This window comes from Sebastes fasciatus, chromosome 20, assembly GCF_043250625.1.
Source record: "Sebastes fasciatus isolate fSebFas1 chromosome 20, fSebFas1.pri, whole genome shotgun sequence".
NCBI lineage: Eukaryota > Metazoa > Chordata > Actinopteri > Perciformes > Sebastidae > Sebastes > Sebastes fasciatus.
The window spans coordinates 24,117,905-24,130,851 of NC_133814.1; the positions used below are offsets into that span (position 1 = coordinate 24,117,905).

The 12,947-nt window shown below is 42.8% G+C and overlaps 1 protein-coding gene across 3 annotated transcripts in view; it reads right to left on the bottom strand.

Moving 5' to 3' along the window:
* Positions 1-12,947, bottom strand: part of srcap (Snf2-related CREBBP activator protein) — a 40,306-nt gene that overhangs the window by 18,456 nt on the left and 8,903 nt on the right. For 2 of the 3 annotated variants that reach the window (XM_074620356.1, XM_074620354.1), the window contains exons 4-17: positions 12,087-12,128; positions 11,477-11,743; positions 10,058-10,243; positions 9,815-9,955; positions 9,352-9,556; positions 7,365-7,534; positions 6,459-6,546; positions 6,226-6,315; positions 5,416-5,589; positions 5,040-5,257; positions 3,781-3,958; positions 3,474-3,610; positions 3,065-3,234; positions 35-364 (exon numbers count right to left, since the gene is read on the bottom strand). In XM_074620356.1, the coding sequence (XP_074476457.1) occupies positions 35-364; positions 3,065-3,234; positions 3,474-3,610; positions 3,781-3,958; positions 5,040-5,257; positions 5,416-5,589; positions 6,226-6,315; positions 6,459-6,546; positions 7,365-7,534; positions 9,352-9,556; positions 9,815-9,955; positions 10,058-10,243; positions 11,477-11,743; positions 12,087-12,128 (2,396 nt within the window). The remainder of the gene's footprint in view (positions 1-34; positions 365-3,064; positions 3,235-3,473; positions 3,611-3,780; positions 3,959-5,039; positions 5,258-5,415; positions 5,590-6,225; positions 6,316-6,458; positions 6,547-7,364; positions 7,535-9,351; positions 9,557-9,814; positions 9,956-10,057; positions 10,244-11,476; positions 11,744-12,086; positions 12,129-12,947) is intronic. The other variant, XM_074620355.1, reaches the window with a different exon arrangement.

The following is a 12,947-nucleotide window of genomic DNA, read 5'->3' on the forward strand; positions in this document are numbered from 1 at the left end:
AGGAATAATTAAGATAAGGGTAGTAGTAACTCACGTGGCCTGTGCCATGAAGTCGTCGTAGAGAAACCGCTGCCTCTTAGAGAGGCGACAGCGCACCACGTGTTCGTATTTTTTGGGCATCTGCTTCTCCACGTCGATCTTGATCCTCCGGAGCAGGAACGGCCTCAGCACCTTGTGGAGCCTCTTGACCAGGCCCTCGTTGTACTCCTGACTGCCCTCGATCATCCCCGTCAGCGGGTTGGAGAACCACTCCTTGAACTCGCGGTGGGACTGGAAGACGTGGGGCATGAGGAAGTGCATCAGAGACCACAGCTCCATCAGGCTGTTCTGGAGGGGGGTTCCTGTCAGCAGCAGTCGCCGGTGGCTGTAACGGGGAGAGGATGTAGACATTTAAATATAGGTGGCAAGATTTACAGAATTAGGATTATAGATGACAAAGGAGAAGAAATGGAGTTCATATAAATGGGTTGCAAAGCTGCTGCTTAAGACTCATTAAACCTGCACTGATTGATGTTTTTTGGCCACTTGGGTGCAACACGCTGTTAACAACACTGACATTGTCACCTTTTAAAGTTTATATGGCAAACAGCTGCCTATCTACACATCCAGCAGATCCAGAGAACCATAAACAATCATTTTGAGTCGTGTTTGTCCAGTCCAGTATTCACTCTCCTTCTAATTTTGGTCTCTACCAACTCCTGAGGGAAATATCTGTCTCTTAAGCTGCTAAATGCTCCACTTTAGCTCCGTTTTGACCGCAGGAAATTTCCCCCGGAACCAGGCACCTTTTGAGGAACACATTACGTTTCAACCGCAGGGACCAGGGTCTATATTAAGTTCCTGGGATATTTTCCAGAGCCTTTTTACCCAACAAAAAAGACCCTGGATGGGGGTAGTACTGTCTGAAAAGTACAGGTACCGTCGCTGATTGGTGAAACACACACACAGCGTCACTGCTTCAACTCGTGTACCGCTTCGTTCATAAAACAAGGAAGTACTCTAGTATCGATATAGGACCATATTAGGACGAGGGAAGAACATTTCTCTTTGTATGATGACATTAAAATTACAGTTAGGCTCTGCTGTCGGCATCCCAACTCATTCTAAAAACAACAGGGAGCAGAAAGAGGTCGCGCAAGCGGTAGAGGAGATCAACAGCATGGCGGTGCTGTGAATGAGAGAAAAAAAAGTTCTTAAGTTCTAAAGCATAACTAAATAACCATCATACATTCAACACATGATTTACTGTGGAGACAGACACTCTTACGTTTCATTTTACTCCTCTACATTTCATTCATTACATCCAACGTGCATCAGTGAATACTATGCAGCAGTAAACATCGTCGTCACAGTGAGACGTGTTATTTAGATGAAACGGGCAGGCACACTGAACTGCAGGCTGCAGAGTTTGTTTACCACTGTGACCACCGCTATGGAAACGCAGATAACAATGGGCTGAAGGAACCTTACTTGAAAAGTAGTCCTGGTGCTAAAATTACCAGGAGCTTCTTGGTGGAAACACGGCCAGTAGTTGTTACAGCAAATAATAATAACAACAACAACAACAACAACAACTATATATATTTTTTAACCAGGCTGATATTGGAACTGTACTCCGTATCGGCCGATACCCCAAGTTCGGGAAGGAAAAAATGGTGTTGGAACATCTCTAAATGTGTTTCCTGGTTCTCGTCCCTCAGCCTCCATGCTTGTATTCCACACATGAGTTCAAGGTTTTTGCATTTGAGATGCACAGATGTTTTGCATTGGGGCTCATCACTGAGTGAGTGCTCTCTCTATCTCCATGTACCCCGTTGCCTGAAGAAGATCTATGTGTAATAAAACAGTGTGTGTGTGCCTCCTCATGGGCAGAAGCTTCTCTTTGAAGCTCGGTGTAACGGTGAGAAATTACCACCAGCTGGAACAGGCCACCAGCCAAATGATGGCTAGTTAAGTCTAATTACAGCCACTTTGATGAGAGAGAAAAAAAAAAACATTTCTTTTTGTAAGACTAGCTGGTTAACATTCACATCCACACACCGCTGAGGCCTGTGGATAAACAGTGAAGTGCTCTGGTGAATTTCGAGGATGCATTCAAAGTCTAACATAGTTAATACTGAATGATGGCATGTCCTCTACAGCTGAATGCACACGGACTGTTTGTGACAGGCAGCAGCCCACAGATGAGACAGAGAGGCATCCTTGAATGTGCTCTGAAGCACTACACAGACTGTCAGAGAGATTGTTTTCACTGAGGATTACTAGTTTGTACAAAGCTACTTGGTAAATAATGCTTGCTTATGACACCTATTCAGACTTTCCGCCTACAAGCCTCATTTCCGAGAAGAATGCTGGAGCCATGATGATCTCAATCTACCGGGTTATTATGCCATATAGTGAGCAATAATAACATCAGGGAACTCTGCTTTTGGGAAAAATGGACATGTGGATGTTTCCCAGACCCTTTTGGGGGAACCGCTCAGGTTCAGGCAAGATCGCAAAATAATTGAGTATAAAACAATCGATTGTGCAACAAGAGATAAATGCATACAAACTTTTCAAAATCACAATTCAAACATCAAATTGCACTGAAGTCTATGAAATCTTCTGTCTTCTTTCCCCCAAAAGGAGGCGCTAAACTGAGTTTTTTGTGAACTACACTGATGTGTATTCTCCTGTTAAAATCGCAGGGACAAAGTACACCAAGTAAGTACGCTACACTGACTTTGGACAGCTCATGCACAGAGACACTGGTGCGTGTTCTGAAGCATGTTCGAGCTTGAAGGAACAACCCTTGGACACAGACGAGTACTAATCATTCCTGGCTGGTCCAGCTGGGCGTGTGTGCATAACGTTCAGAGATGATGAAACATCTTTACATCATTGATGACGTGTCCAAGTCTGCAGATCCACTGAGGTTTCTTTTATCAACAGTGCTGACTTCTATGTGGTGCTCCTTAATATTGCAGGTTTGAAGCAGCGATACCACACTAATTGTTCATTTAGAGCCTTAAAGTTTGCTTCGTATTCTCAGAAGTAGAAATGTACACCTAGCTCTACCGACCTGTTGAAGTTCAGCAGGCTCTGCCAGCGTTGGGACTTGAAGTTCTTGATGTTTTGTGCCTCGTCTAGAATCAGATACCGCCAAGACTTGCGCCGGAACGCCTGGTGATCCTGCAGCACCAACTTGTACGAAGTGATGCACACGTGGAAAGCGTTTGGCTTCGTCCAGCCCTAAGAAAAACAACAATGGACAATTAATATGGATTAAATTTGTGTTTTTTTTGTTACAATATCCATCACAGATACATGTAGTGGAAAGAAAAGGTTGCATCAGGGTCGTCATTCAGTACTTAAAGCAGAAAAAAACACAATTGCACACCAGAAATATTGCAAATTGTAGGAAAAAATTAAAAATTAAAATCACACCTGTGCTAAATATAATAAGGTTTACCATTAATACTATTTATTACCTGTCTCTTTAGCTTTCTCTCCTTTTGGCTGCCAAAGTAAGTGAGGATTTTAAACCCAGGACACCAGCGTTTCAGCTCCATCTCCCAGTTCAACATCACACTGGTGGGGACGATGATGAGGTGAGGGCCCCAGTTACCTGAACACAACAAGTCAAATGACAAAATACATCAGCATTTGAACATAAAAGACGGGTCATCAGGGTTCATTTAGTGCATAAAGATACGAGTAGCACTCCAAAAAAGACAATCCCAATGAACTGCTGTATGTTTAAATGGTACTAAAAAGCATCAGGACCAGGTTTGTTACCTTTTTCACAGGCGAGGTGAGCCAGCAGAGCGATGGTCTGGATGGTCTTGCCCAGACCCATCTCATCAGCCAGAATGCCATTGAGCTTTTTCTCGTACATGGTGACCAGCCAGTCGAGTCCAATGTGCTGGTATTCTCGTAGCTGGCCGTGAAGCAGGAATGGGATGGGAGTCTTGACCTTTTATTGGGGGAAAAAGATGAGAAAATGATGGTTCAGAACGGCAAAAAGTAACCCAAGTCTTATGCTGTGTTCACACCAGAAGTTTCACCGCAGGATCAGGAAGAGAGGCTCACCTTTTAACAACATATTTAAGTTGTGAAAAAATTAGATATATATTCTATTTTATTGTTATTTATTATTTTTTTTACTAAACACTGTTTTACTACTATTACTTTTACTATAGCTTTTATTCTACAACATTTTTATCATTTGATTGTCTTGTGAGCATTGGTCTCAAATTATCAAAAAGCATAATTGTTTTGTCTTTTCTGTTGTTTTGTTTCGGTCTTATTTCCAGCTTGTCAGTCATCTGTGAAGCACTTTGAACTGCGCTAATTTGCATGAAAGATGCTATACAAATAAACTTTGATTGATTGATTGATTGATAGATAGATACCAACAGACAGTTCAGAGCATTTAACATCATCCGGAGGGAGCTGTATCCACTGCATTTAGCAAGTCACACGTCGGCTGAATTAATCTGGTTTACTACAGCGGTATGATCCCAAAATAAACTGATTCTGGTATGATTTAATTGCAGTAAGCGGATCAAAAGGATGCCGAAATAACTACATCATGATGCAGATTTGTAAAAAGTCTGAATTCATGCTTTGTCAGGTCTCTCCGTAAGACGACAAGCAAACAACTTTTAAAATGCTTGTTTTCTGAATGGAGTCTGGCGTGATCAGGGCTAGGCTATGCTAACATTGTAGCAGCTCCATCAACACTCAAAGTAACGTCATCTAGGCATATATTCGGCAGCGGCGTTACAGTTTATACACATTTATAGACATAGATTTTCGGCTGGTCTCTGTACAAATGTGAGGCACTATCGTAGCGCTCTGGGTGCCCACAGATGGCTATTTTCTTTCCTCCATTTCTGATTCAGCTTTAATGACGACAGGAGAATCTTAACACTGATAGGCTTTGACAACACACCGTCAGTCAAATGACACAAATTCCTTGTATTCACCAAGCTACTAAATTGTCTTTTGCCATTAAAAAGAAGAAAATATTCTTCTAAATATTCAAGACTGACCTTTGTAGTAGCCAAAGTGTAGCCTTTAGGCTGCAGGCTCTCTGCAGTAGCAGCAATATGGCTGATCTCTTTCTTTGGCCGTGAGCTAGCGGGAGGAGGGCTGTTGTCTCCCTCCTTTAGTAAGACTTCCATCCCTTCATCTCCACAGCCATCATCTTCTTCCTCACTCTCCTCATCCTTCTCACTGTCGTCATCTTCTCCGCTGTCTCCTGCTGAATCTGAGGGAAGCAGAGGAAGTCATTTAATAATAAATATAAGCAGCATGCGTTAAAAGCAGCAAACAATCTTTAAAAAGCATACAGAAGGAAATATAAAAGTGGGAGCGGATAAACAATTTATATGACATTATTTTGATTCCCTGTGACCTGGTTCGTACCGGAGGAGGAAGTGTTGCTTTCCACATCACTCTCATCTTCTTCGGTCTCCTCCTCCTCATCCCCAGACACCTCCGAATCAGAACTTTCTTTAGAGCCAGACGCAGACGGCGCCTCATAGTCTGAGGCGTACGCTCCTTTGTACTTCTCGAGCAGCTCCTCAACACTCATGTCGCCTACAAGGGGAGCAGAGATACGTCAGCGTTGATGTTTACTGCTCCTGTTTTTAAAAACAGGGCACTGCTTAAAATGAGTACCACATTACCGACTACATTAAAAACAGCAATCAGAAAAAGCATGGTGTTGGGAGGGCTCCAGTATAGGCACATCACGCATAAGTTACTGTATATCTCATTTATTTAGAAGCAAAAAGATCTTTAGTTGCACAGTTGAGAACTTGTATTCATCCTCTGGCCATACAGGTTAGTAGATTCAAAAATATTCAAGAGGAAACCAAATGTTTTTCCAGGAAATGGTGCACCTAAACCCTGAAATATTCTGGTGCTCAGATCACTAAGGTCTATTTCATGCTGACTCCAGATATCAGACGATCAAAAATTGGAATGGTTGTTTAATTTTTATATTCATGTCTCAATAGACTGGAAAAAAGGCAAGACGGACTATTTAATTAGTATTAGCTCAAATGTATTTGGAAGTGATTTGAAGTCAGCAGTGAGGTAATTCCACTTGGCAAATAATCAGCAATAAAAGAAGCTCTTCAACCGAGAGAAAAGCACTTTAAACACCTTCAAAGCAACAACAAGAGGCTACTCAACGGGAGCAATTACACTTTTCATTGTATGCATAAATACCTTCTTTGGCCAAGTCATCAAGCTCCTCTGCGTGATTCACATTTCCCTCTACCTTCTCCTGGTCAGCTATGGTGTCCTCCTCATCCTCAGCTGAAAATGGGAAGAGGGAGAAAACAAATATTACATCACTAATAGACTCATTACAAGTACATCAGTGCAATGCTTTTACCCCTTCTTCCAAGATATGTCCAAGTATTAACTACTTTAGTATCTTATATTGAGAGAGATCTTACCATCCTCATCGTTGGCAGTGAATTCGCCGTCTTCCTCCTCCACCGATGAAGAGGTTTCATCAGAGCACTCTTCATCTGAGCCCGACTCCTATGTGATCCAATGATTCAGTGATTAAATGACAAACATCTGTGGTCCGTATCAAGAGCACTCAGTAGTCATGTATATGATTTATACACAAAAAACAGTCAGTATTTTTGGCATTATGTTAATAAATATATTTAAGACTTGTTATGTGCATCATCCCACATTAAATAACGTTACTCAAAATAATTATTTGGAAGTGAAAAAGATCTGAATTATATATCATCATAAGGTTAAAATGAATGTGTGTACAGTGAATACAATGTGTGATAGACATTAGAGACGACGATGTTGTACTAATATGTGTTATTACTGCAATTGTTTTCAGAGGGCATCGTGAGCACAGCACAGCGCTCCCGTCTTCATTATCAGTTTTATTTTCATTAATCACAAGGGAACGACTTTTTACCGGTTAAACTGCGGCAGAGCATCATAAAATCTGAAGGTCTGAAGACTGCAAGGTTGTAAATAAAGTGAGCACAAGTGATGGTGTGACAGTGTGCTTCATTTCTTTTGGTTCTTTCAGAACTATTAACATCAAGAAGAAATCAGAACGTGTATGAAAACAAGGTTATGTGCATGGAATCAGAGGCCCTGTTCAGACCGGGCATTAGAATGCGTCTCCACATGCGTCTTGAGTTGATCACTTGTGATGGAATCTCACTTCCCTGCTCTATATGCAAATAAACATCATTTACACTTGCAAAGACCAAATGTGTTGTTTTTAACCGGCAGGAGGAGCAAACCCAGAATCAGTATAACTTAAAACAGTGTTCTTCTACTTTAAGACATCAATCCCAGTCCCATCAGGTTTGTGGAGGTACCTGTGGCAGTTTGAGGGTGCTGAGTAATTGGTCCAGGGGCAGCATGCCCTCCTCTTTCAGCAGTTCAATCTCCCTCCTATGGCTCTCAGCGTCATTGCCCTCCTGCTGCTCCTCCACCTCTATGGTCGCCTCGTCATCTTCCTCCTCACAGGGAGGCTCAAAGTCTCGGTCTGCATGGAGAAACAAGAATTGTTTTTCAGTGAAAAGGACTTCGTGAATATTGTACATAGCTGTAAGGAAACAGAAAGATATATATTGTATCTGGATCGATTGGGTTCATAAGGCACCACACAGAGGCCCAACTGCATTTTTCAAAGCCAAGAAATGTTTCAATTATTGTGGCCTTATGAAGTAATTTGGTTAAAAAACAGCTCAATTTAGAGGAAATTTCAGATTCTTGATGGCTAAGCAGATTGTCGTTGCACTTTAGCGCCACAATAAATGTTGCCAGATATTGAAATCTAAGTGAGACTGGACTACTGACTCACAGACATGAATCACTGCCAAGTCTGTCCTTCCTCTGACTGAGCAACCCTTAAACTTAAGTCACCTCTATGCTCTGGGAATCAACTGCCATTGATAAACACGGCCAGCAGACTAGTCTGACAGGTTTGACAAGTCTCACACCTGACGGTTGCCAAGCGGTGCTCGGTACAATACCCTGGATATGCTGTTAAACTGCACTGACGATTATTAAACTCAACATCCTCTTAGTCGAGATGCATTGAAGCTCAGGTAATCCGGTGGATTTGCACAGACATGTGAGAACATAGGCGACTCTCTCAAAGATGCAACAACCTTGAGAATGAAGAACAGCTTTTTGTCTCTATGAAACATTTTACCTCTGTGTAGCTATGACAACGTCTCCGGTATGAACCAATGATTCAGCTCTGAAAGCAGTGTCATACTAGGACATGGAGACAGTAAGCTCTATTTATGAGGTGCAGGTTTTACACTCAGTAGAGTGCAGATCTCCACCAGGTGAGTCTCCCTCTCCCCTCCCAATCAAAGAAGAGTTGAATCTTATTCAACAGAAACAGAGCGTCTTACTCTGAAAACTATGCCCACTTGAAGGGAAAACAATTGGCGCTACAACATGCAACCAAGGGCTGAAACGCTAGCAAAATGCTTGTAGCTAGCTAAAAACATCAGATTTCCGCTTGCTAAAGGAATATTTGAGCACCTCGTGTCTACCGGGGGTGCAGTTGACCCGCTCCCTACCCACTTCCACTTCTAAACTGAACACTTGTGGTCCCTACCGACCAGTAGAATGAGCAGTCCACTAATACTCCCGTTTACATTTACATGGTGGACTTGTTTGACAACACCGCCTCCCTCTTTCATTTCCTAAACCACATTCCTGAAGAGGTCAGCGTTGCCATTTTGGCACATATTCCAAAAACCTGTTGATATCCAAGTCTTTCATAATGTTTAAAAGTAGGTGTGTTTCTTCTTCCGACCAGAAATGTAGGCTTTTCTTTTGAGCATGCATCTCTGCAAACTGTCGGCTAGTTGGTTTGTGTACAACACACAGAGCTGGGCGCAAACGGGGAAGAGGCCGTGTGTCACAAACTGCCGTAAAAAAAAACCAATTTGGACGTATATTCTGAATGCGCTGTATACATGTCTAAAGAATGCTCCTAAAACCTGAATAATATCAGCATATCCCACATGTCTTAATCGTAAAATGCTCCATTCAGAATATCCAAATGGAATATGCTGTTTGCATGACCCATATATTGTAAATATTCAGAATAGTGGAATATTAGTGTGCATGTAAAAGCAGTCAATGACGGTATAAAACAGTCAACAAAAAAAAATGTTTTCCAAAAGAGTCAACCACCGCATCCACGAGAGGTCCTTGAACATATAATAATAAATGAGCACAAAAAATATTATGCGGTATGCGAGATTAGCCGCGGACAGACAGACACACGACAGAACACATAATCTCCTTATGCTTTGCAGAGATAAAAACACTTCTCACCATCCTCATCAGTGGCACATGGCACAGATTTATTGGGAGTCTGGGGGACCGGTTCAGGTTCAGGTTCAGCAGGCCTGGAGGGTGCGAGTGACTTGCTGAGGAGGTCCGAGTATTTTTCTGTCTGGCCGACAATGAAGTCCAGCTGAAGGTCCAAAGCCTTCTTCCTCTTCTCCTCAAGTCTGGACTGCTGCTTGTACTGCACCACCTTAACGGACAAACGATAAGACACCAACACTCTCAACACATTGCTTCAATAGAAGCTACAATAAAGCCTGAATGATGAATATTGGACAAAATTAGACAGTATAATTTCACTTGCTTGTATATGTATTCTAGTTTCTGAAAAGTGCATTTTATTTCTGTGACAAAAACAACAAAAGAGAGGCCGTGATCCTTTCAAATTCCACAGCTGAGCTTCGAACCAGAATGTTTTGTTTGCTTGGTTTTTGTGAATCATCTGTACCTTCTCCACGCTGCTCCAGAAAGCCCGGACCTCCTTCGCGATAGAAGAGGCAACTCTTCTGATTTTAGAGTGCTCATCTCTCTTGGCCTTTTCCTCTTTCTGCCTCAGATCCTCGTGGTGTCTCATCACCATTCGCACCACCTAATAACAACATCGAAAACATACATTTATAAATCAGAAATATAGCATACTTAATCTTTCAAGCAAGCTAGTAAAAACACATACAACTTAAACGTAACCCACCTTTCTAGCCACCCCTCTCTTCCACCGCCTCTCTTGAGCAAAGTCAGCAGAGAGCCACTGCATCTCCTCACACAGGTAGTCCCAGTGAACTTTGGGTCGTGGCGGCTCCGTCAGGCGGGTGAGACGCTTCGTTGACCAGAAGCCCTCTCGCCTCAGCGTCTGGGTCCGATGTTCGATGTCCGCTTCCTACAGGACACACAACGGTCAAACCACTCAGTAAATCCTGCCGACACATTAGTGAGCTACAACAGTGTTTCTGAAGCTGTGAGTAAGGAGGGGTGGGTGATAAACATAAGACGATGTACAGCACCGCACAAGCTAGAGTTATCTTGTAGTTCATCTTCAAAAGTGTGTGGGCGCATTTTGGATTTAATAACTTAATAATTTAGTTTGAAAGGATGAGAATTTCACCCAGAGACCGGCTCGAACTGCAACACAGAACGTGAACAGTCACATTACTCTGTTTCATTTCAAAAGGCCTGCGCCCTTACAGCGTTTTGGATAACAACGGCTTTCCCTGGTAGTAATGCTGCAGCAGAGAGGCTGGAGATGTATGGTGTTAATAACACAGCGGAGGAGCGATTCACTCCCTCCCCCCCCCCTTTACTACAGAACACTTCTGTTTTTACAAAAAGAGACTTCACCACCAGTGATGTCAGGTCAGTATCATTTCATCTTCCTCATGCAGGCAGAAGACTGTAACATGCTTCTAAATTGGGGTTTTCTGTTCATCACACTCTGACATCAAGTATCCTCATGTATCACTGCCGGCACAACTGTGTGCAGTGTGTCAAATATCCCTATTCACAGCTCCATTTGTTGACACCTGTGGCAAAGCTGTTTCACTTTCATTAACATTGTGAGATGGGCATTTGTGCTGCATTCATGTGATGTCGGAATAATCGGAAACACGAGTTTTTTTCAGGTTACCTGTCATGCACATACTGTCACGTTACAGCGACCGTTTTATAAAAGTAACTTTTTTAAATCATATTTGCTCCAATCTCGCCTACTTCAGCTTTAAGTCGGAATAACAACTCAAAACTTGAAGTTTTGTAAACATTTACAAATTATTTTGCAGCACTTTCACCATTTAAATAAATATTTTTGCTATACATGATGTCAAGTGTTTCTAATTTCTTTCTACACCTTACGGGCATTGAATCATGTGTCCAGGGATGCATGAAGCTCGGGGTGGGAGGAGAATAATATCAAGCGATGAAGGTTGGGGTAGCCTAGTAGTACCAACAAGAACTTCAAACTACTTTCACCCCCCGACCGACATGCGTTGCACTCGCAGCAGTTTGTGACGCCTCAAACCACCTGTGGAATATTAAAAATGTCTGATTTTCTAAGCTCAAGCACCTCTTGCATGTCCGAATAATAAAAATGTTTTACTGCATCTTGAGGCTCACTCACATGTTTCGCCAGCTCTGCCATGTCTGTGTGGCGCTCTCCGCGGGGTCGCGGAGGGGCGGGCTGTTCTGGTGGGGAAGAGGAGGAACTGTAGCCGGCGGTTGTGCCAGGAGAAACAAACTTCCCATGAGGACCGCGGAGAGGTGAGGACTTATCCCGTCGCAGGGCCGACCAATCGCCGGCCTGTGAGGGACCGGGGCAAGAGGAGGAGGTGGAGGGCGAGACGGGAGATGAATTTGCGGTGACCCTGTCTGCTATCCACTGGCGTACCTGAAGGCAAAGGGAGAAAGATGAGGAGGAAATTATTTCAAACATTAGCGAGGTGAAAGCAGCAAGATTCACGAAGATAAAAGCCGCATGCAAAGATAAGGTTAGAGAAAGCGTTTACAAGAGGCAAATACAGACATGCTCCAGAATTATAAACAAGCTATCAGTGACTTTTCTGTCAGCTTTCGTCTCATGCAGAATTACAAATAGCAGAAGTCAAAGGAGTGCCTTTTTAAGTCAAAATGCTCCCCGTCATTAGCAGTGACAGCGCCCCGACTAGGAAGTGCCTCGTGAACATCCTGTTAAAAAGGGAAACCTATCTGGGTGTCTGACAGCCACCGCTTACCTTGAGGAACACTGCCTTTCTGTCTGTCCTGCTCTGTCCATGCTGGAAAACACACATGGCTTAGCATGCGGCCAACTCAACAGAAATAAAATCACTCAACAACACAAACACTGTTCACATGAGTGACATTGACATGGACTACATGCAGTGAAAACATGCCAGCATACCTGATTACAGAAGCATAACGACATAATGGGTTCTCTTTTCAGGTCTAGAGCTGATTTACAGCTCACAGAATGATTTCATAAAAGTGTCATACACTATATATAAAAAGGCCCAATGAGTAGGATTTTCCTAAAAAAAAAATGTATAGACAAAAATCAATCACTTCTGAACCATTAGAAGTGTGTGGCGGTGTCTGAGACCCTGCAGCCCTCTACCAGTATGTTCTTATTTTGCTGTATGTGTGCTGTATTTTGTTGACGTTCCTGGGCGTCAACTTCTATAAAAGATCCTAAGCATGCATCCAGGAGGAAGCTACGAAAAGGGCAGACACAGCACCGAAAAAACGTGAATTTTGCGAGGCAAGACGCTAAAGCCAAGTTCACACTACAAGATTTTCAAAGTCGTCAGATCGCTGTACTGTTCTCACTACACAACTTGCTGTCTTGTAATCGTGAGCCTTGAAGTCGTTGTGGTTTTCACACTACATGACTGAGCGGCGACAGGTGGTCACGCTCTACAAGATCTTTTCACAGGGAGGAATCCCCGATGAGGTCTCCAAACTATGTTTTGTCACGAAAACACACACGAGGAATACACGGTAAATGATGTGATACCATGCGCAAGGCACATTGCTAATGTTGTTGTTGGCACGCGTTTACAAAATAGTCTGTTTTCACACCTTTTTTACTATTTATT